The 16,882-nt window shown below is 45.6% G+C and overlaps 2 protein-coding genes across 8 annotated transcripts in view; both read right to left on the bottom strand.

Moving 5' to 3' along the window:
• Nucleotides 1-16,882, bottom strand: part of smoc1 (SPARC related modular calcium binding 1) — a 573,206-nt gene that overhangs the window by 266,289 nt on the left and 290,035 nt on the right. The gene's annotated exons all lie outside the window — the stretch shown is intronic.
• The window catches only part of LOC135561935 (protein numb homolog), a 118,658-nt gene that overhangs the window by 16,834 nt on the left and 84,942 nt on the right, over nucleotides 1-16,882 (bottom strand). Inside the window, 3 exon segments of the mRNA XM_065004408.1 lie at nucleotides 5,391-5,531; nucleotides 8,617-8,691; nucleotides 14,436-14,468. Of these exon segments, the coding sequence (XP_064860480.1) occupies nucleotides 5,391-5,531; nucleotides 8,617-8,691; nucleotides 14,436-14,468 (249 nt within the window).

Genomic DNA, 16,882 nt, shown 5'->3' with positions numbered 1-16,882 from the left:
ACACAGAACACAAAACATGAAACACAGAACATGAAACACAGAACACAAAACATGAAACACAGAACACAAAACATGAAACACAGAACACGAAACATGAAACACAGAACACAAAACATGAAACACAGAACACAGAACATGAAACACAGAACACAAAACACAGAACACAAAACATGAAACAAAGAACACAAAACATGAAACACAGAACACAAAACACAGAACACAAAACACGAAACACAGAACACAGAACATGAAACACAGAACACAAAACAAAGAACACAAAACATGAAACAAAGAACACAAAACATGAAACACAGAACACAAAACACAGAACACAAAACATGAAACACAGAACACAGAACATGAAACACAGAACACAAAACATGAAACACAGAACACAAAACACAGAACACAAAACATGAAACACAGAACACAAAACATGAAACACAGAACACAAAACATGAAACACAGAACACAAAACATGAAACAAAGAACACAAAACATGAAACACAGAACACAAAACATGAAACACAGAACACAAAACACAGAACACAGAACATGAAACACAGAACATGAAACACAGAACACAGAACACAAAACATGAAACACAGAACACAAAACATGAAACACAGAACACGAAACATGAAACACAGAACACAAAACATGAAACACAGAACACAGAACATGAAACACAGAACACAAAACATGAAACAAAGAACACAAAACATGAAACACAGAACACAAAACATGAAACACAGAACACAAAACATGAAACACAGAACACAAAACACAGAACACAAAACATGAAACACAGAACACAGAACACAAAACATGAAACACAGAACACAAAACATGAAACAAAGAACACAAAACATGAAACACAGAACACAAAACACAGAACACAAAACATGAAACACAGAACACAGAACATGAAACACAGAACACAAAACATGAAACACAGAACACAGAACACGAAACACAGAACATGAAACACAGAACACAAAACATGAAACACAGAACACAGAACACGAAACACAGAACATGAAACACAGAACACAAAACATGAAACACAGAACATGAAACACAGAACACAAAACATGAAACACAGAACACAGAACACGAAACACAGAACATGAAACACAGAACACAAAACATGAAACACAGAACATGAAACACAGAACACAGAACACAGAACATGAAACACAGAACACAAAACATGACATAATACAGAACATCAATAGACAAGGACATCTCAAGGACAATACGACGTACATTTAAAAACATCACGTAGCCAACACATCAGTACACACCAATACACACCAATACACATCAGTACACATCACTACACACCAATACACATCAATACACACCAATACACACCAATACACACCAATACACACCAATACACACCAATACACATCTATACACATCAATACACACCAATACACACCAATACACACCAATACACATCTATACACATCAATACACACCAATACACATCAGTACACATCAGTACACATCAGTACACATCAATACACATCAATACACACCAATACACATCAATACACACCAATACACACCAATACACACCAATACACACCAATACACATCAGTACACATCAGTACACATCAGTACACATCAATACACATCAATACACACCAATACACACCAATACACACCAATACACACCAATACACACCAATACACATCAGTACACATCAGTACACATCAGTACACATCAATACACATCAATACACACCAATACACACCAATACACACCAATACACATCAGTACACATCAGTACACATCAGTACACATCAATACACATCAATACACATCAGTACACACCAATACACACCAATACACATCAGTACACACCAATACACACCAATACACATCAGTACACATCAATACACACCAATACACATCAATACATACACACAAACTAGCTAGGTCCAATAGGGGAGAGGCGTTGTGCCGTGAGGTGTTGCTTTCTCTTGTTTTTTTTAAACCAGGTTTGCTGTTCATTTGAGCAATATGAGATGGAACGGAGTTCAACGCAATAAGGGCTCTCTATAATACTGTACTCTTTCTTGAATATGTTCTGGATTTGGGGACTGTGAAAAGACCCCTGGTGGCATGTCTGGTGGGGTCAGTGTGTGTGTCAGAGCTGTGTGTAAGTTGACGATGCAAACATTTGGGGATTTTCAACACTTCAGTCATGACATGAGGCATAAGAAGATGTTTGCCTTGTTGCAACAGGAGACTCTCCTTGCTAGTTCATGATTTATAGCACCACCTGCCAATGCTGAGGCTTTTATCATTTCACTAGTGAGAATAGCTTAAGGTCTTATCATTTCACTAGTGAGACTAGCTTAAGGTCTTATCATTTCACTAGTGAGACTAGCTTAAGGTCTTCCTTATCATTTCATTAGTGAGACTAGCTTAAGGTCTTATCATTTCACTAGTGAAACTAGCTTAAGGTCTTCCTTATCATTTCACTAGTGAGACTAGCTTAAGGTCTTATCATTTCACTAGTGAGACTAGCTTAAGGTCTTATCATTTCACTAGTGAGACTAGCTTAAGGTCTTATCATTTCACTAGTGAGACTAGCTTAAGGTCTTATCATTTCACTAGTGAGAATAGCTTAAGGTCTTATCTTTTCACTAGTGAGACTAGCTTAAGGTCTTATCATTTCACTAGTGAAACTAGTTTAAGGTCTTCCTTATCATTTCACTAGTGAGACTAGCTTAAGGTCTTCCTTATCATTTCACTAGTGAGACTAGCTTAAGGTCTTATCATTTCACTAGTGAGACTAGCTTAAGGTCTTATCATTTCACTAGTGAGACTAGCTTAAGGTCTTATCATTTCACTAGTGAGACTAGCTTAAGGTCTTATCATTTCACTAGTGAGACTAGCTTAAGGTCTTATCATTTCACTAGTGAGACTAGCTTAAGGTCTTATCATTTCACTAGTGAGACTAGCTTAAGGTCTTATCATTTCACTAGTGAGACTAGCTTAAGGTCTTCCTTATCATTTCACTAGTGAGACTAGCTTAAGGTCTTATCATTTCACTAGTGAGAATAGCTTAAGGTCTTCCTTATCATTTCACTAGTGAGACTAGCTTAAGGTCTTCCTTATCATTTCACCAGTGAGACTAGCTTAAGGTCTTATCATTTCACTAGTGAGACTAGCTTAAGGTCTTATCATTTCACTAGTGAGACTAGCTTAAGGTCTTATCATTTCACTAGTGAGACTAGCTTAAGGTCTTCCTTATTAACTTGGGCCCACGAGTGGTTCATCGGTCTAAGGCACTGCATCTTCGTGCTAGATGCGTCACTACAGACCCTTGGTTCGATTCCAGGCTGTATCACAACCGGCCGTGATTGAGAGTCCCATAGGGCGCTACACAATTGGCCCAGCGTCGTCCGGGTTTGGCCCCGGGTAGGCCGTCATTGTAAATTAGAATTTGTTCTTAACTGACTTGCTCGTTAAATAAAGGTTTAATAAATAAATATTTTTAAAAAGTCAGCTGGGGTTAGGGTAACAGGTTAGGGTAACAGGTTAGGGTAACAGGTTAGGGTAACAGGTTAGGGTAACAGGTTAGGGTCTGGGTAACAGGTTAGGGTAACAGGTTAGGGTCTGGGTAACAGGTTAGGGTCTGGGTAACAGGTTAGGGTCTGGTAACAGGTTAGGGTAACAGGTTAGGGTCTGGGTAACAGGTTAGGGTCTGGGTAACAGGTTAGGGTAACAGGTTAGGGTCTGGGTAACAGGTTAGGGTAACAGGTTAGGGTCTGGCTCAGGGGTTAGGGTAACAGGTTAGGGTCTGGGTAACAGGTTAGGGTCTGGCTCAGGGGTTAGGGTAACAGGTTAGGGTCTGGCTCAGAGGTTAGGGTAACAGGTTAGGGTCTGGGTAACAGGTTAGGGTAACAGGTTAGGGTCTGGCTCAGGGGTTAGGGTAACAGGTTAGGGTCTGGGTAACAGGTTAGGGTAACAGGTTAGGGTCTGGCTCAGGGGTTAGGGTAACAGGTTAGGGTCTGGCTCAGGGGTTAGGGTAACAGGTTAGGGTCTGGGTTAGGGTAACAGGTTAGGGTCTGGCTCAGGGGTTAGGGTAACAGGTTAGGGTCTGGGTAACAGGTTAGGGTAACAGGTTAGGGTCTGGCTCAGGGGTTAGGGTAACAGGTTAGGGTCTGGGTAACAGGTTAGGGTAACAGGTTAGGGTCTGGCTCAGGGGTTAGGGTAACAGGTTAGGGTCTGGGTAACAGGTTAGGGTAACAGGTTAGGGTCTGGCTCAGGGGTTAGGGTAACAGGTTAGGGTCTGGGTAACAGGTTAGGGTAACAGGTTAGGGTCTGGCTCAGGGGTTAGGGTAACAGGTTAGGGTCTGGTTTAGGGGTTAGGGTAACAGGTTAGGGTTTGGTTTAGGGGTTAGGGTAACAGGTTAGGGCCTGGTTTAGGGGTGAGGGTAACAGGTTAGGGTCTGGTTTAGGGGTTAGGGTCTGGTTTAGGGGTGAGGGTAACAGGTTAGGGTCTGGTTTAGGGGTTAGGGTCTGGTTTAGGGGTGAGGGTAACAGGTTAGGGTCTGGTTTAGGGGTGAGGGTAACAGGTTAGGGTCTGGTTTAGGGGTGAGGGTAACAGGTTAGGGTCTGGTTTAGGGGTGAGGGTAACAGGTTAGGGTAACAGGTTAGGGTCTGGTTTAGGGGTTAGGGTAACAGGTTAGGGTCTGGTTTAGGGGTTAGGGTAACAGGTTAGGGTTTGGTTTAGGGGTGAGGGTAACAGGTTAGGGTAACAGGTTAGGGTCTGGTTTAGGGGTTAGGGTAACAGGTTAGGGTTTGGTTTAGGGGTTAGGGTAACAGGTTAGGGCCTGGTTTAGGGGTGAGGGTCTGGTTTAGGGGTGAGGGTAACAGGTTAGGGCCTGGTTTAGGGGTTAGGGTAACAGGTTAGGGTCTGGTTTAGGGGTTAGGGTCTGGTTTAGGGGTGAGGGTAACAGGTTAGGGTCTGGTTTAGGGGTTAGGGTCTGGTTTAGGGGTGAGGGTAACAGGTTAGGGCCTGGTTTAGGGGTTAGGGTAACAGGTTAGGGTCTGGTTTAGGGGTTAGGGTCTGGTTTAGGGGTGAGGGTAACAGGTTAGGGTCTGGTTTAGGGGTTAGGGTCTGGTTTAGGGGTGAGGGTAACAGGTTAGGGTAACAGGTTAGGGTCTGGTTTAGGGGTGAGGGTAACAGGTTAGGGTCTGGTTTAGGGGTTAGGGTCTGGTTTAGGGGTGAGGGTAACAGGTTAGGGTAACAGGTTAGGGTCTGGTTTAGGGGTGAGGGTAACAGGTTAGGGTCTGGTTTAGGGGTGAGGGTAACAGGTTAGGGTCTGGTTTAGGAGTGAGGGTAACAGGTTAGGGTCTTACCGAGTCCTTGATAGCCATGAAGCAGTGGCAGATCCAGCGTCTAGTCGTTCCATCTCTACAGATGTAGGAGAACGCTCTCTCAAAGTTCCTGTCCGGAGCGCAGAACGATACTTTCTCTATTGTCTGGTCTAGGATCAGGTCCTACAGAGGGCAGACATTATCATTACACCATTATCATTACACACGTATCAGATTACACCATTATCGTGTTACACCACTATCATTACACCATTATCATTACACACGTATCAGATTACACCATTATCGCGTTACACCACTATCATTACACCATTATCATTACACACGTATCAGATTACAACATTATCGCATCACACCATTATCGTTGCAACGTTGTCACGTTACAACATTATCGTTGCAGCGTCATCACTACGGTAGTATCACATTGCACCATTATCATTACCGCATTATCAGATTACACCATTATCGTGTTACACCGATATCATTACTGAATTATCGCATCACACCATTACCATTACAGCCTTACCGCTACAATATTATCACATTGCACCATTATCGGTGCAGCATTATCACATTACAGCTGCTACATTATCACTACAGCATTACACCATTATCATTACACCATTATCACATTACACTGCCTGTTATTTTAGCATTGCTTCAGTGTCTTACAGAGGAGAAACATTACAACATTATCACAATGTTATCTTTACGACGATGTCCTGCATGGGAGAGACATTATCCCCGACTGTCAATATTACAACATTACTTTAAGCACTTCGCTACACAGAGTTTCCAACTCTCAGACACATGAAACATTCCATGACTTTCCATGTCTAACAGAGAAGAGTTTCCCTGCATCTCTATAGTCCTTAAATGGAAAAATATGTGATCTTACAAATGTAAATCCATGCCTCACGTTTAGGACTGACAATCTCGGGTTATGGTAATACTAGGACTGATATTAGAACATAATATCTTGGTAATTTGGTAGGGAGTCTTGTCCACGAGAGACGATGCTGTTTCGTCTCCATGTAATAAAGCCTTCAGTAGGGGGGGCAGCAGGAGCCTCCGTTTAATACGGACCAGTCAGTCCATTAATGTTCCATGAAAGAGTCTCGATACCAGGTGTACTGTAACCAGGCTATACAAGAGGAACCATTGTTTGACAAAACTGTCCCGAGACCAAAACATTAACCAGTTCATTAAAAAAAGTGAAACTTGTGCCAAGTCAGCGGCGTGTAAGAGGTTCCTCTTTTGAGGATGGCAAACTGCCAGAAGCATTTCCTCTGGCTGAGGTTTAGCATTCCTCTGGCTGCGGTTTAGCATTCCTCTGGCTGAGGTTTAGCATTTCCTCTGGTTGAGGTTTAACATTCCTCTGGCTGAGGTTTAGCATTTCCTCTGGCTGAGGTTTAGCATTTCCTCTGGCTGAGGTTTAGCATTTCCTCTGGCTGAGGTTTAGCATTTCCTCTGGCTGAGGTTTAGCATTTCCTCTGGCTGAGGTTTAGCATTTCCTCTGGCTGAGGTTTAGCATTTCCTCTGGCTGAGGTTTAGCATTTCCTCTGGCTGAGGTTTAGCATTTCCTCTGGCTGAGGTTTAGCATTTCCTCTGGCTGAGGTTTAGCATTTCCTCTGGCTGAGGTTTAGCATTCCTCTGGCTGAGGTTTAGCATTCCTCTGGCTGAGGTTTAGCATTCCTCTGGCTGAGGTTTAGCATTCTGTGTCAATCTGTCAGTGTGTGTTTCTGTGTGTGTGCGTAGGGTGTACAGTTGAAGTCAGAAGTTTACATACACTAAAGTTGGAGTCATTAAAACTCATTTTTCTCCACTATTTGTGGAGTACAGAAGTATAAACACAAGTATAGTACACAAGTATAAACACCATGGGACCACGCAGCCGTCATACCGCTCAGGGAGGAGACTCGTTCTGTCTCCTAGAGATGAACGTACTTTGGTGTGAAAAGTGCAAATCAATCCCAGAACAACAGCAAAGGACCTTGTGAAGATGCTGGAGGAAACAGGTACAAAAGTATCTATATCCACAGTAAAACGAGTCCTATTTCGACATAAACTGAAAGGCCGCTCAAGGAAGAAGCTACTGCTCCAAAACCGCCATAAAAAAGCCAGACTACGGTTTGCAACTGCACATGGGGACAAAGTGTTACTTTTTTCATCAGACCAAATGTCCTCTTGTCTGATGAAACAAAAATAGAACTGTTTGGCCATAATGACCATCGTTATATTTGGAGGGAAAAGGGGGAGGCTTGCAAGCTGAAGAACACCATCCCAACCGTGAAGCACGGGGGTGGCAGCATCATATATCGAAGCAACATATCAAGACATCAGTCAGGAAGTTAAAGCTTGGTCACAAATGGGTCTTCCAAATGGACAATGACCCCAAGCATACTTCCAAAGTTGTGGCAAAATGGCTTAAGGACAACAAAGTCAAGGTATTGGAGTGGCCATCACAAAGCCCTGACCTCAATTCTATAGAACATTTGTGGGCAGAACTGAAAAAGCGTGTGCGAGCAAGGAGGCTTACAAACCTGACTCAGTTACACCAGCTCTGTCAGGACGAATGGGCCAGAATTCACCCAACTTATTGTGCGAAGTTTGTGGAAGGCTACCCGAAACGTTTGACCCAAGATAAACAATTTAAAGGCAATGCTATCAAATACTAATTGATTGTATGTAAACTTCTGACCCACTGGGAATGTGATGAAAGAAATAAAAGCTGAAATAAATCATTCTCTCTACTATTATTCTGACATTTCACATTCTTAAAGTAAAGTGGTGATCCTAACTGACCTAAAACAGGGAATATTTACTAGGATTAAATGTCAGGAATTGTGAAAAACTGAGTTTAAATGTATTTGGCTGAGGTGTATGTAAACTTCCGACTTCAACTGTCTGCCTGTCTGCGTTTGTCTGTTTGCGTGTGTGTCTCTGTGTGTGTGTGTGTGTCTGTCTGAGTGTGTGTGTGTGTGTCTGCGTGTGTGTGTCTGTGTGTCTGTTTGCGTGTGTGTGTGTGTGTCTCTGCGTGTGTGTGTGTGTGTGTGTCTGTGTGTGTGTGTGTGTGTGTGTGTCTCTGCGTGTGTGTGTGTGTGTGTGTCTCTGCGTGTGTCTCTGTGTGTGTGTGTGTGTGTGTGTGTGTGTGTGTGTGTGTCCGTGTGTCTGTGGGTGCCTGTGTGCATGTTGACCTAGCTGTTCAGACAACAGAGCAGGAGACTGGATGGATCTGTTACTTTACCTTAGTTTTGTCATCTACCACACGGAGACCGTCTGCTGAGACCCACAACACTGCTTTCACTGCCTTCTTCCCTGCCTGCAGACAGAAACAAAGAGATGAGAGAGAGAGATGAGAGGGAGAGATGAGAGAGACCGGGAGAGATGAGAGAGAGAGATGAGAGGGAGAGATGAGAGAGACCAGGAGAGATGAGAGAGAGAGATGAGAGGGAGAGATGAGAGAGACCGGGAGAGATGAGAGAGAGAGATGAGAGGGAGACAGGGCGAGATGAGAGGGAGACAGGGAGAGATGAGACAGGGAGAGATGAGAGGGAGAGATGAGACAGGGAGAGATGAGGAGGAGAGATGAGAGATTAGAGGGAGAGATGAGACAGGGAGAGATGAGAGGGAGAGATGAGAGATGAGACAGGGAGAGATGAGAGGGAGAGATGAGAGGGAGACCGGGAGAGATGAGAGGGAGAGATGAGAGAGAGACCGGGAGAGATGAGAGGGAGAGATGAGAGAGAGACCGGGAGAGATGAGAGGGAGAGATGAGAGAGAGACCGGGAGAGATGAGAGGGAGAGATGAGAAAGAGAAATGAGAGAGAGAGATGAGAGAGAGACAGGGAGAGATGAGAGATGAGAGGGAGAGATGAGAGAGAGACAGGGAGAGATGAGAGGGAGAGATGAGACAGAGAGAGATGAGAGGGAGAGATGAGAGGGAGAGGTGAGAGGGAGACAGGGAGAGATGAGAGATGAGACAGGGAGAGATGAGAGATGAGACAGGGAGACATGAGGGGGAGAGATGAGAGGGAGACAGGGAGAGATGAGAGGGAGAGATGAGACAGGGAGAGATGAGAGGGAGAGATGAGAGAGAGAGACAGGGAAAGATGAGAGAGAGAGATGAGAGAGAGACCGGGAGAGATGAGAGAGAGAGATGAGAGAGAGACAGGGAGAGATGAGAGGGAGAGATGGGAGAGATGAGAGGGAGAGATGAGAGCGAGACAGGGAGAGATGAGAGGGAGAGATGAGAGAGAGACCGGGAGAGATGAGAGAGAGAGATGAGAGGGAGAGATGAGAGGGAGACCGGGAGAGATGAGAGGGAGAGATGAGAGAGAGACCGGGAGAGATGAGAGGGAGAGATGAGAGAGAGACTGGGCGAGATGAGAGGGAGACAGGGAGAGATGAGACAGGGAGAGATGAGACAGGGAGAGATGAGACAGGGAGAGATGAGAGGGAGACCGGGAGAGATGAGAGGGAGAGATGAGAGAGAGACCGGGAGAGATGAGAGAGAGACCGGGAGAGATGAGAGGGAGAGATGAGAGAGAGACCGGGAGAGATGAGAGGGAGAGATGAGAGGGAGACCGGGAGAGATGAGAGGGAGAGATAAGAGAGACAGGGAGAGATGAGAGGGAGAGGTGAGAAAGAGAAATGAGAGATGAGAGATGAGAGAGACAGGGAGAGATGAGAGGGAGAGATGAGAGATGAGAGGGAGAGATGAGACAGGGAGACATGAGAGGGAGAGATGAGAGGGAGACAGGGAGAGATGAGAGGGAGAGATGAGACAGGGAGAGATGAGAGGGAGAGATGAGAGAGAGAGACAGGGAAAGATGAGAGAGAGAGATGAGAGAGAGACCGGGAGAGATGAGAGAGAGAGAGATGAGAGAGAGACAGGGAGAGATGAGAGGGAGAGATGGGAGAGATGAGAGGGAGAGATGAGAGGGAGACCGGGAGAGATGAGAGAGAGACCGGGAGAGATGAGAGAGACCGGGAGAGATGAGAGGGAGAGATGAGAGAGAGACCGGGAGAGATGAGAGGGAGAGATGAGAGGGAGACCGGGAGAGATGAGAGAGAGAGATGAGAGAGAGACCGGGAGAGATGAGAGGGAGACAGGGAGAGATGAGAGGGAGAGATGAGAGGGAGACCGGGAGAGATGAGAGAGACCGGGAGAGATGAGAGAGAGACCGGGAGAGATGAGAGAGAGACCGGGAGAGATGAGAGAGAGACCGGGAGAGATGAGAGGGAGAGATGAGAGAGAGACCGGGAGAGATGACAGGGAGAGATGAGAGAGAGACCGGGAGCGATGAGAGAGAGACCGGGAGAGATGAGAGAGATGAGAGAGACCGGGAGAGACAGGGAGAGATGAGAGAGAGACGGGGAGAGACACAGGGAAAGATGAGAGGGGAGAGAGGGAGAGAGACCGGGAGAGACAGGGAGAGAGACGGGGAGAGAGGGAGAGATGAAAGGGAGAGATGAGACATGAGAGGGAGAGATGAGAGGGAGACAGGGAGAGATGAGAGGGAGAGATGAGAGGGAGAGATGAGACAGGGAGAGATGAGAGGGAGAGATGAGAGAGAGAGACAGGGAAAGATGAGAGAGAGAGATGAGAGAGAGACCGGGAGAGATGAGAGAGAGAGATGAGAGAGAGACAGGGAGAGATGAGAGGGAGAGATGGGAGAGATGAGAGCGAGACAGGGAGAGATGAGAGGGAGAGATGAGAGAGACCGGGAGAGATGAGAGGGAGAGATGAGAGAGAGACCGGGAGAGATGAGAGGGAGACAGGGAGAGATGAGAGGGAGAGATGAGAGGGAGACCGGGAGAGATGAGAGAGACCGGGAGAGATGAGAGAGAGACAGGGAGAGATGAGAGAGAGACCGGGAGAGATGAGAGAGAGACCGGGAGAGATGAGAGGGAGAGATGAGAGAGAGACCGGGAGAGATGACAGGGAGAGATGAGAGAGAGACCGGGAGCGATGAGAGAGAGACCGGGAGAGACAGGGAGAGATGAGAGAGAGACGGGGAGAGACACAGGGAAAGATGAGAGGGGAGAGAGGGAGAGAGACGGGGAGAGAGGGAGAGATGAGTGAGAGATGAAAGGGAGAGATGAGGGAGAGACCGGGAAAGGCAGGGAGAGATGAGAGAGAGACCGGGACATACAGGGAGAGATGAAAGGGAGAGATGAGAGAGAGACCGGGAGACAGGGAGAGATGAGGAAGAGATGAGGGAGAGACCGGGAGAGACAGGGAGAGATGAGAGAGAGACCGGGAGACATGAAGAGATGAGAGAGAGACCGGGACATACAGGGAGAGAGAAAAGGGGAAAAGAGAGAGACGGGGAGAGAGAGAGAGAGAGAGACAGGGAGAGATGAGAGAGACAGGGAGAGATGAGAAAGAGACAGGTAGAGATGAGAGAGAGAGACAGGGAGAGATGAGAGACAGACAGGGAGAGAGACGGGGAGAGAGGGAGAGAGACCAGCCACTCCCATTTTCTACCCCAGCCTTACATCTTCCTTGAAACACACGCACACAGTCTTGTATAACTAACCTTGTGGGGACACACATTTCAGTCCTATTCAAACATCCTATTTTCCCTAAACCCTAATCTATACCCTTACCCTTACCTAAACCCTAATCTGTACCCTTACCTAAACCCTAGGTAGGGTTACCCTAATCTGTACCCTTACCCTTACGTAACCCCAATCTGTACCCATACCTAACCCCTAATCTGTACCCTTACCCTTACCTAAACCCTAATCTGTACCCTTGCCTAAACCATAATCTATATCCTTACCTAAACCCTAATCTGTACCCTTACCTAACCCCTAATCTGTACCCTTACCCTTACCTAAACTCTAATCTGTAACTTTACCTAAACCCTAATCTGTACCCTTACCTAAACCCTAATCTGTAACTTTACCTAAACCCTAATCTGTACCCCTACCTAACCCTAATCTGTACCCTTACCCTTACCTAAACCCTAATCTGTACCCTTACCTAACCCCAAATCTGTACCCTTACCTAAACCCCTAATCTGTACCCTTACCTAAACCCCTAATCTGTACCCTTACCTAACCCCTAATCTGTACCCTTACTTAACCCCTAATCTGTACCCTTCCCTAACCCCTAATCTGTACCCTTAAATCCTAAAACACAACCTTAACCCCCTATAAATACAGTTGAAGTCAGAGGTTTATTTACAGTGGAAGTCGGAGGTTTACTTACACTTGGCTTGGAGTTATTAAAACTCATTTTTCAACCACTCCACAAATTTCTTGTTAACAAACTATAGTTTTGGCAAGTTGTTTAGGACATCAACTTTGTGAATGACACAAGTCATTTTTCCAACAATTTTTTACAGACAGATTATTTCACTGTATCACAATTCCAGTGGGTCAGAAGTTTACAAAAAAAAAAAAAAATCATTGTAGACCTCCACAAGTCTGGTTCATCCTTGGAAGCAATTTCCAAACGCCTGAAGGTACCACATTCATCTGTATAGTAGTACGCAAGTATAAACACCATGGGACCACGCAGCCGTCATACCGCTCAGGAAGGAGACGCATTCTGTCTCCTAGAGATGAACGTACTTTGATGCGAAAAGTGCAAATCAATCCCAGAACAGCAAAGGACCGTGTGAAGATTCTGGAGGAAACCGGTACAAAAGTATCTATATCCACAGTAAAACGAGTCCTATATCGACATAACCTGAAAGGCCGCTCAGCAAGGAAGAAGCTACTGCTCCAAAACCGCCATAAAAAAGCCAGACTACGGTTTGCAACTGCACATGGGGACAAAGATCGTACTTTTTGGAGAAATGTCCTCTGGTCTGATGAAACAAAAATAGAACTGTTTGACCATAATGACCATCGTTATGTTTGGAGGAAAAAGGGGGAGGCTTGCAAGCCGAAGAACACCATCCCAACCTTGAAGCATGGGGGTGGCAGCATCATGTTGTGGGGGTGCTTTGCTGCAGGAGGGACTGGTGCACTTCACAAAATAAATGGCATCATGAGGAAGGAAAATTATGTGGATATATTGAAGCAACATCAAGACATCAGTCAGGAAGTTAAATGGGTCGTCCAAATGGACAATGACCCCAAGCATACTTCCAAAGTTGTGGCAAAATGGCTTAAGGACAACCAAGTCAAGGTATTGGAGTGGCCATCATAAAGTCCTGACCTCAATCCAATAGAAAATTTGTGGGCAGAACTGAAAAAGCTTGTGCGAGCAAGGAGGCCAACAAACCTGACTCAATTACACCAGCTCTGTCAGGAGGAATGGGCCAACATTTAAAGGAATGGACCAATTTAAAAGGCAACGCTACCAAATACTAATTGAGTGTATGTAAACTTCTGACCCACTGGGAATGTGATGAAAGAAACAAAAGCTGAAATAAATAATTCTCTCTACTATTATTCTGACATTTCACATTCTTAAAATAAACCGGTGATCCTAACTGACCTAAAACAGGGAATATTTACTAGGATTAAATGTCAGAAATTGTGGAAAACTGAGTTTAAATGTATTTGGCTAAGGTGTATGTAATCTTCAGACTTCAACTGTATGTATATGTAGCATTTAACCTGTGGGGACAAACAACCCCCAGTTGGTAAAATGTTTATTTATTTACATTTTATGTGGGGTTACACACACCCACACGTCCACAAAAGCTGGAAAGAGGGAAAACAAGGGAAACATTATAAAGAACATTGAGTCATTAATAGGTGGTGTTGTTCCAGACTGGAAGGAGGAAGAGGTGAAAGGACGTTGCCACGACAACAAAGCAACTGACATAGTAGTGGTGTTGTTCCAGACTGGAAGGAGGAAGAGGTGAAAGGACGTTGCCACGACAACAAAGCAACTGACATAGTAGCCCACTAGTTCAATAACAACTTCCATACCACACACACACACACACACACACACACACACACACACACACACACACACACAGGTGTCCAGGTAGTTTGTTGTTGAGGTAATGTCCCAGACAGGACCCTGATCAGAGAGTGAGGGGTTATATTAAGGAAAGAGGCACTCAGATTGACACACAAGGCACAACTTACTTTTGTAAAGAAGCCCTTGAAGAATGTCCTGTCCTGTTGTGGGGCAGGTAAAGGGGAGGGGGAGGGCGACAACACGGACAATGTTACCGATGACTGAGGAGGGCTATCGAGTGTCCAGGTGTGTGTGATTACTCTGTTTATGGGGGTGGGTGGGTGGGTGGGGGGTGGGCTTGTAGGAGTTGAAGCTTGTTTAAGAGTGAGTCAGTGGAGAGATGGATGGATGAGGAGGCCAAGGTTGACGTTTGGTTAGGAGTGAGTCAGTGGAGAGATGGATGGATGAGGAGGCCAAGGTTGACGTTTGGTTAGGAGTGAGTCAGTGGAGGGATGAATGTTGAGGAAGCCAAGGTTGACGTTTGGTTAGGAGTGAGTCAGTGGAGAGATGGATGGATGAGGAGGCCAAGGTTGACATTTGGTTAAGAAGAAAAATAAACGTTTTGTTTTCGAGATGATAGTTTCCGGATTCGACCATATTAATGACCTAAGGCTCGTATTTCTGTGTGTTATTATGTTATAACTAAGTCTATGATTTGATAGAGCAGTCTGCCTGAGCGATGGTAGGCAGCAGCAGGCTCGTAAGCATTCATTCAAACAGCACTTTCGTGCATTTTCCAGCAGCTCTGCTGTTTATGACTTCAAGCCTATCAACTCCCGAGATTAGGCTGGTGTAACCGATGTGAAATGGCTAGCTAGGTAGCGGGGTGCGCGCTAATAGCGTTTCAAACGTCACTCGCTCTGAGGCTTGGAGTGGTTGTTCCCCTTGCTCTGCATGGGTAACGCTGCTTCAAGGGTGGCTGTTTTCGATGTGTTCCTGGTTCGAGCCCAGGTAGGAGCGAGGAGAGGGACGGAAGCTATACTGTTACACTGGCAATACTAAAGTGCCTATAAGAACATCCAATAGTCAAAGGAGTATGAAATACTAATGGTATAGAGAGAAATAGTCCTATAAATACTATATTAACTACAACCTAAAACCTCGTACCTTGGAATATTGAAGTCTCATGTTAAAAGGAACAACCAACTTTCATATGTTCTCATGTTCTGAGCAAGGAACTGAAACGTTAGCTCTCTAACATGGCACATATTGCACTTTTACTTTCTTCTCCAACACTTTGTTTTTGCATTATTTAAACCAAATTGAACATGTTTCATTATTTATTTGAGGCTAAATTGATTTTATTGATGTATTATATTAAGTTAAAAATAATTGTCATTCAAATCGGCCGCTTAATCGGTATCGGCTTTTTTGGTCCTCCAATAATCGGTATCGGCGTTGAATCGGTCGACCTCTAGTTAAGACCATCATTCACAGCCATATACAGGAGAACGATCGCCTTGCGGCGAGGATATCTGTGCTGCAAGCCCAGCTTCAGAAGCAATCGTTAGGTAATTTCTCATGGCTTCTGGAGGGAAATGCTGTCGGAATGCTCAACCGGTGTCGCTCATTCAGCCGACAGAAACTTACAACCGGTTCTCCCCATTATGCAGCTAGTCGGAGTCAGAGGCCGAGCCTTCTCTGGTCTCTGCTCCTCCTGTTACGGGGTCTGAGACGCCGAGCCTTCTCTGGTCTCTGCTCCTCTTGTTATGGGGTCTGAGACGCCGAGCCTTCTCTGGTCTCTATCCATCCTAGCTGGAGGGGTGCTCTCATCTTATCTACCAACATAGACAAGGCTCTAACTCCTCTAGCTCCACAATGAGATGGGGTGCAGGACAGGCAGCAGGCTGTTAACCAGCCTGTCAGCTTCGTGGAGTTTGGTGGACTATCCAGATGGACTATCCAGGTGGACTATCCAGGTGGACTATCCAGGTGGACTATCCAGATGGACTATCCAGATGGACTATCCAGGTGGACTATCCAGGTGGACTATCCAGATGGACTATCCAGGTGGACTATCCAGGTGGACTATCCAGGTGGACTATCCAGATGGACTATCCAGATGGACTATCCAGGTGGACTATCCAGGTGGACTATCCAGATGGACTATCCAGATGGACTATCCAGATGGACTATCCAGGTGGACTATCCAGATGGACTATCCAGGTGGACTATCCAGGTGGACTATCCAGGTGGACTATCCAGATGGACTATCCAGATGGACTATCCAGATGGACTATCCAGGTGGACTATCCAGATGGACTATCCAGATGGACTATCCAGATGGACTATCCAGGTGGACTATCCAGATGGACTATCCAGGTGGACTATCCAGGTGGACTATCCAGATGGACTATCCAGATGGACTATCCAGATGGACTATCCAGGTGGACTATCCAGATGGACTATCCAGATGGACTATCCAGATGGACTATCCAGATGGACTATCCAGGTGGACTATCCAGGTGGACTATCCAGATGAACTATCCAGATGGACTATCCAAATAAAGTGCTTTCCGAATGTTGCTTGAACTCCTCCGGCACTGCGGCAGGAAGCACATAGACAGGCTAGCGT

This window comes from Oncorhynchus nerka, linkage group LG18 (assembly GCF_034236695.1).
Source record: "Oncorhynchus nerka isolate Pitt River linkage group LG18, Oner_Uvic_2.0, whole genome shotgun sequence".
In the NCBI taxonomy this organism is placed as follows: domain Eukaryota; kingdom Metazoa; phylum Chordata; class Actinopteri; order Salmoniformes; family Salmonidae; genus Oncorhynchus; species Oncorhynchus nerka.
Note: the sequence above shows the minus strand (reverse complement) of the source record. Positions and strands in the feature narration are given on the sequence as shown.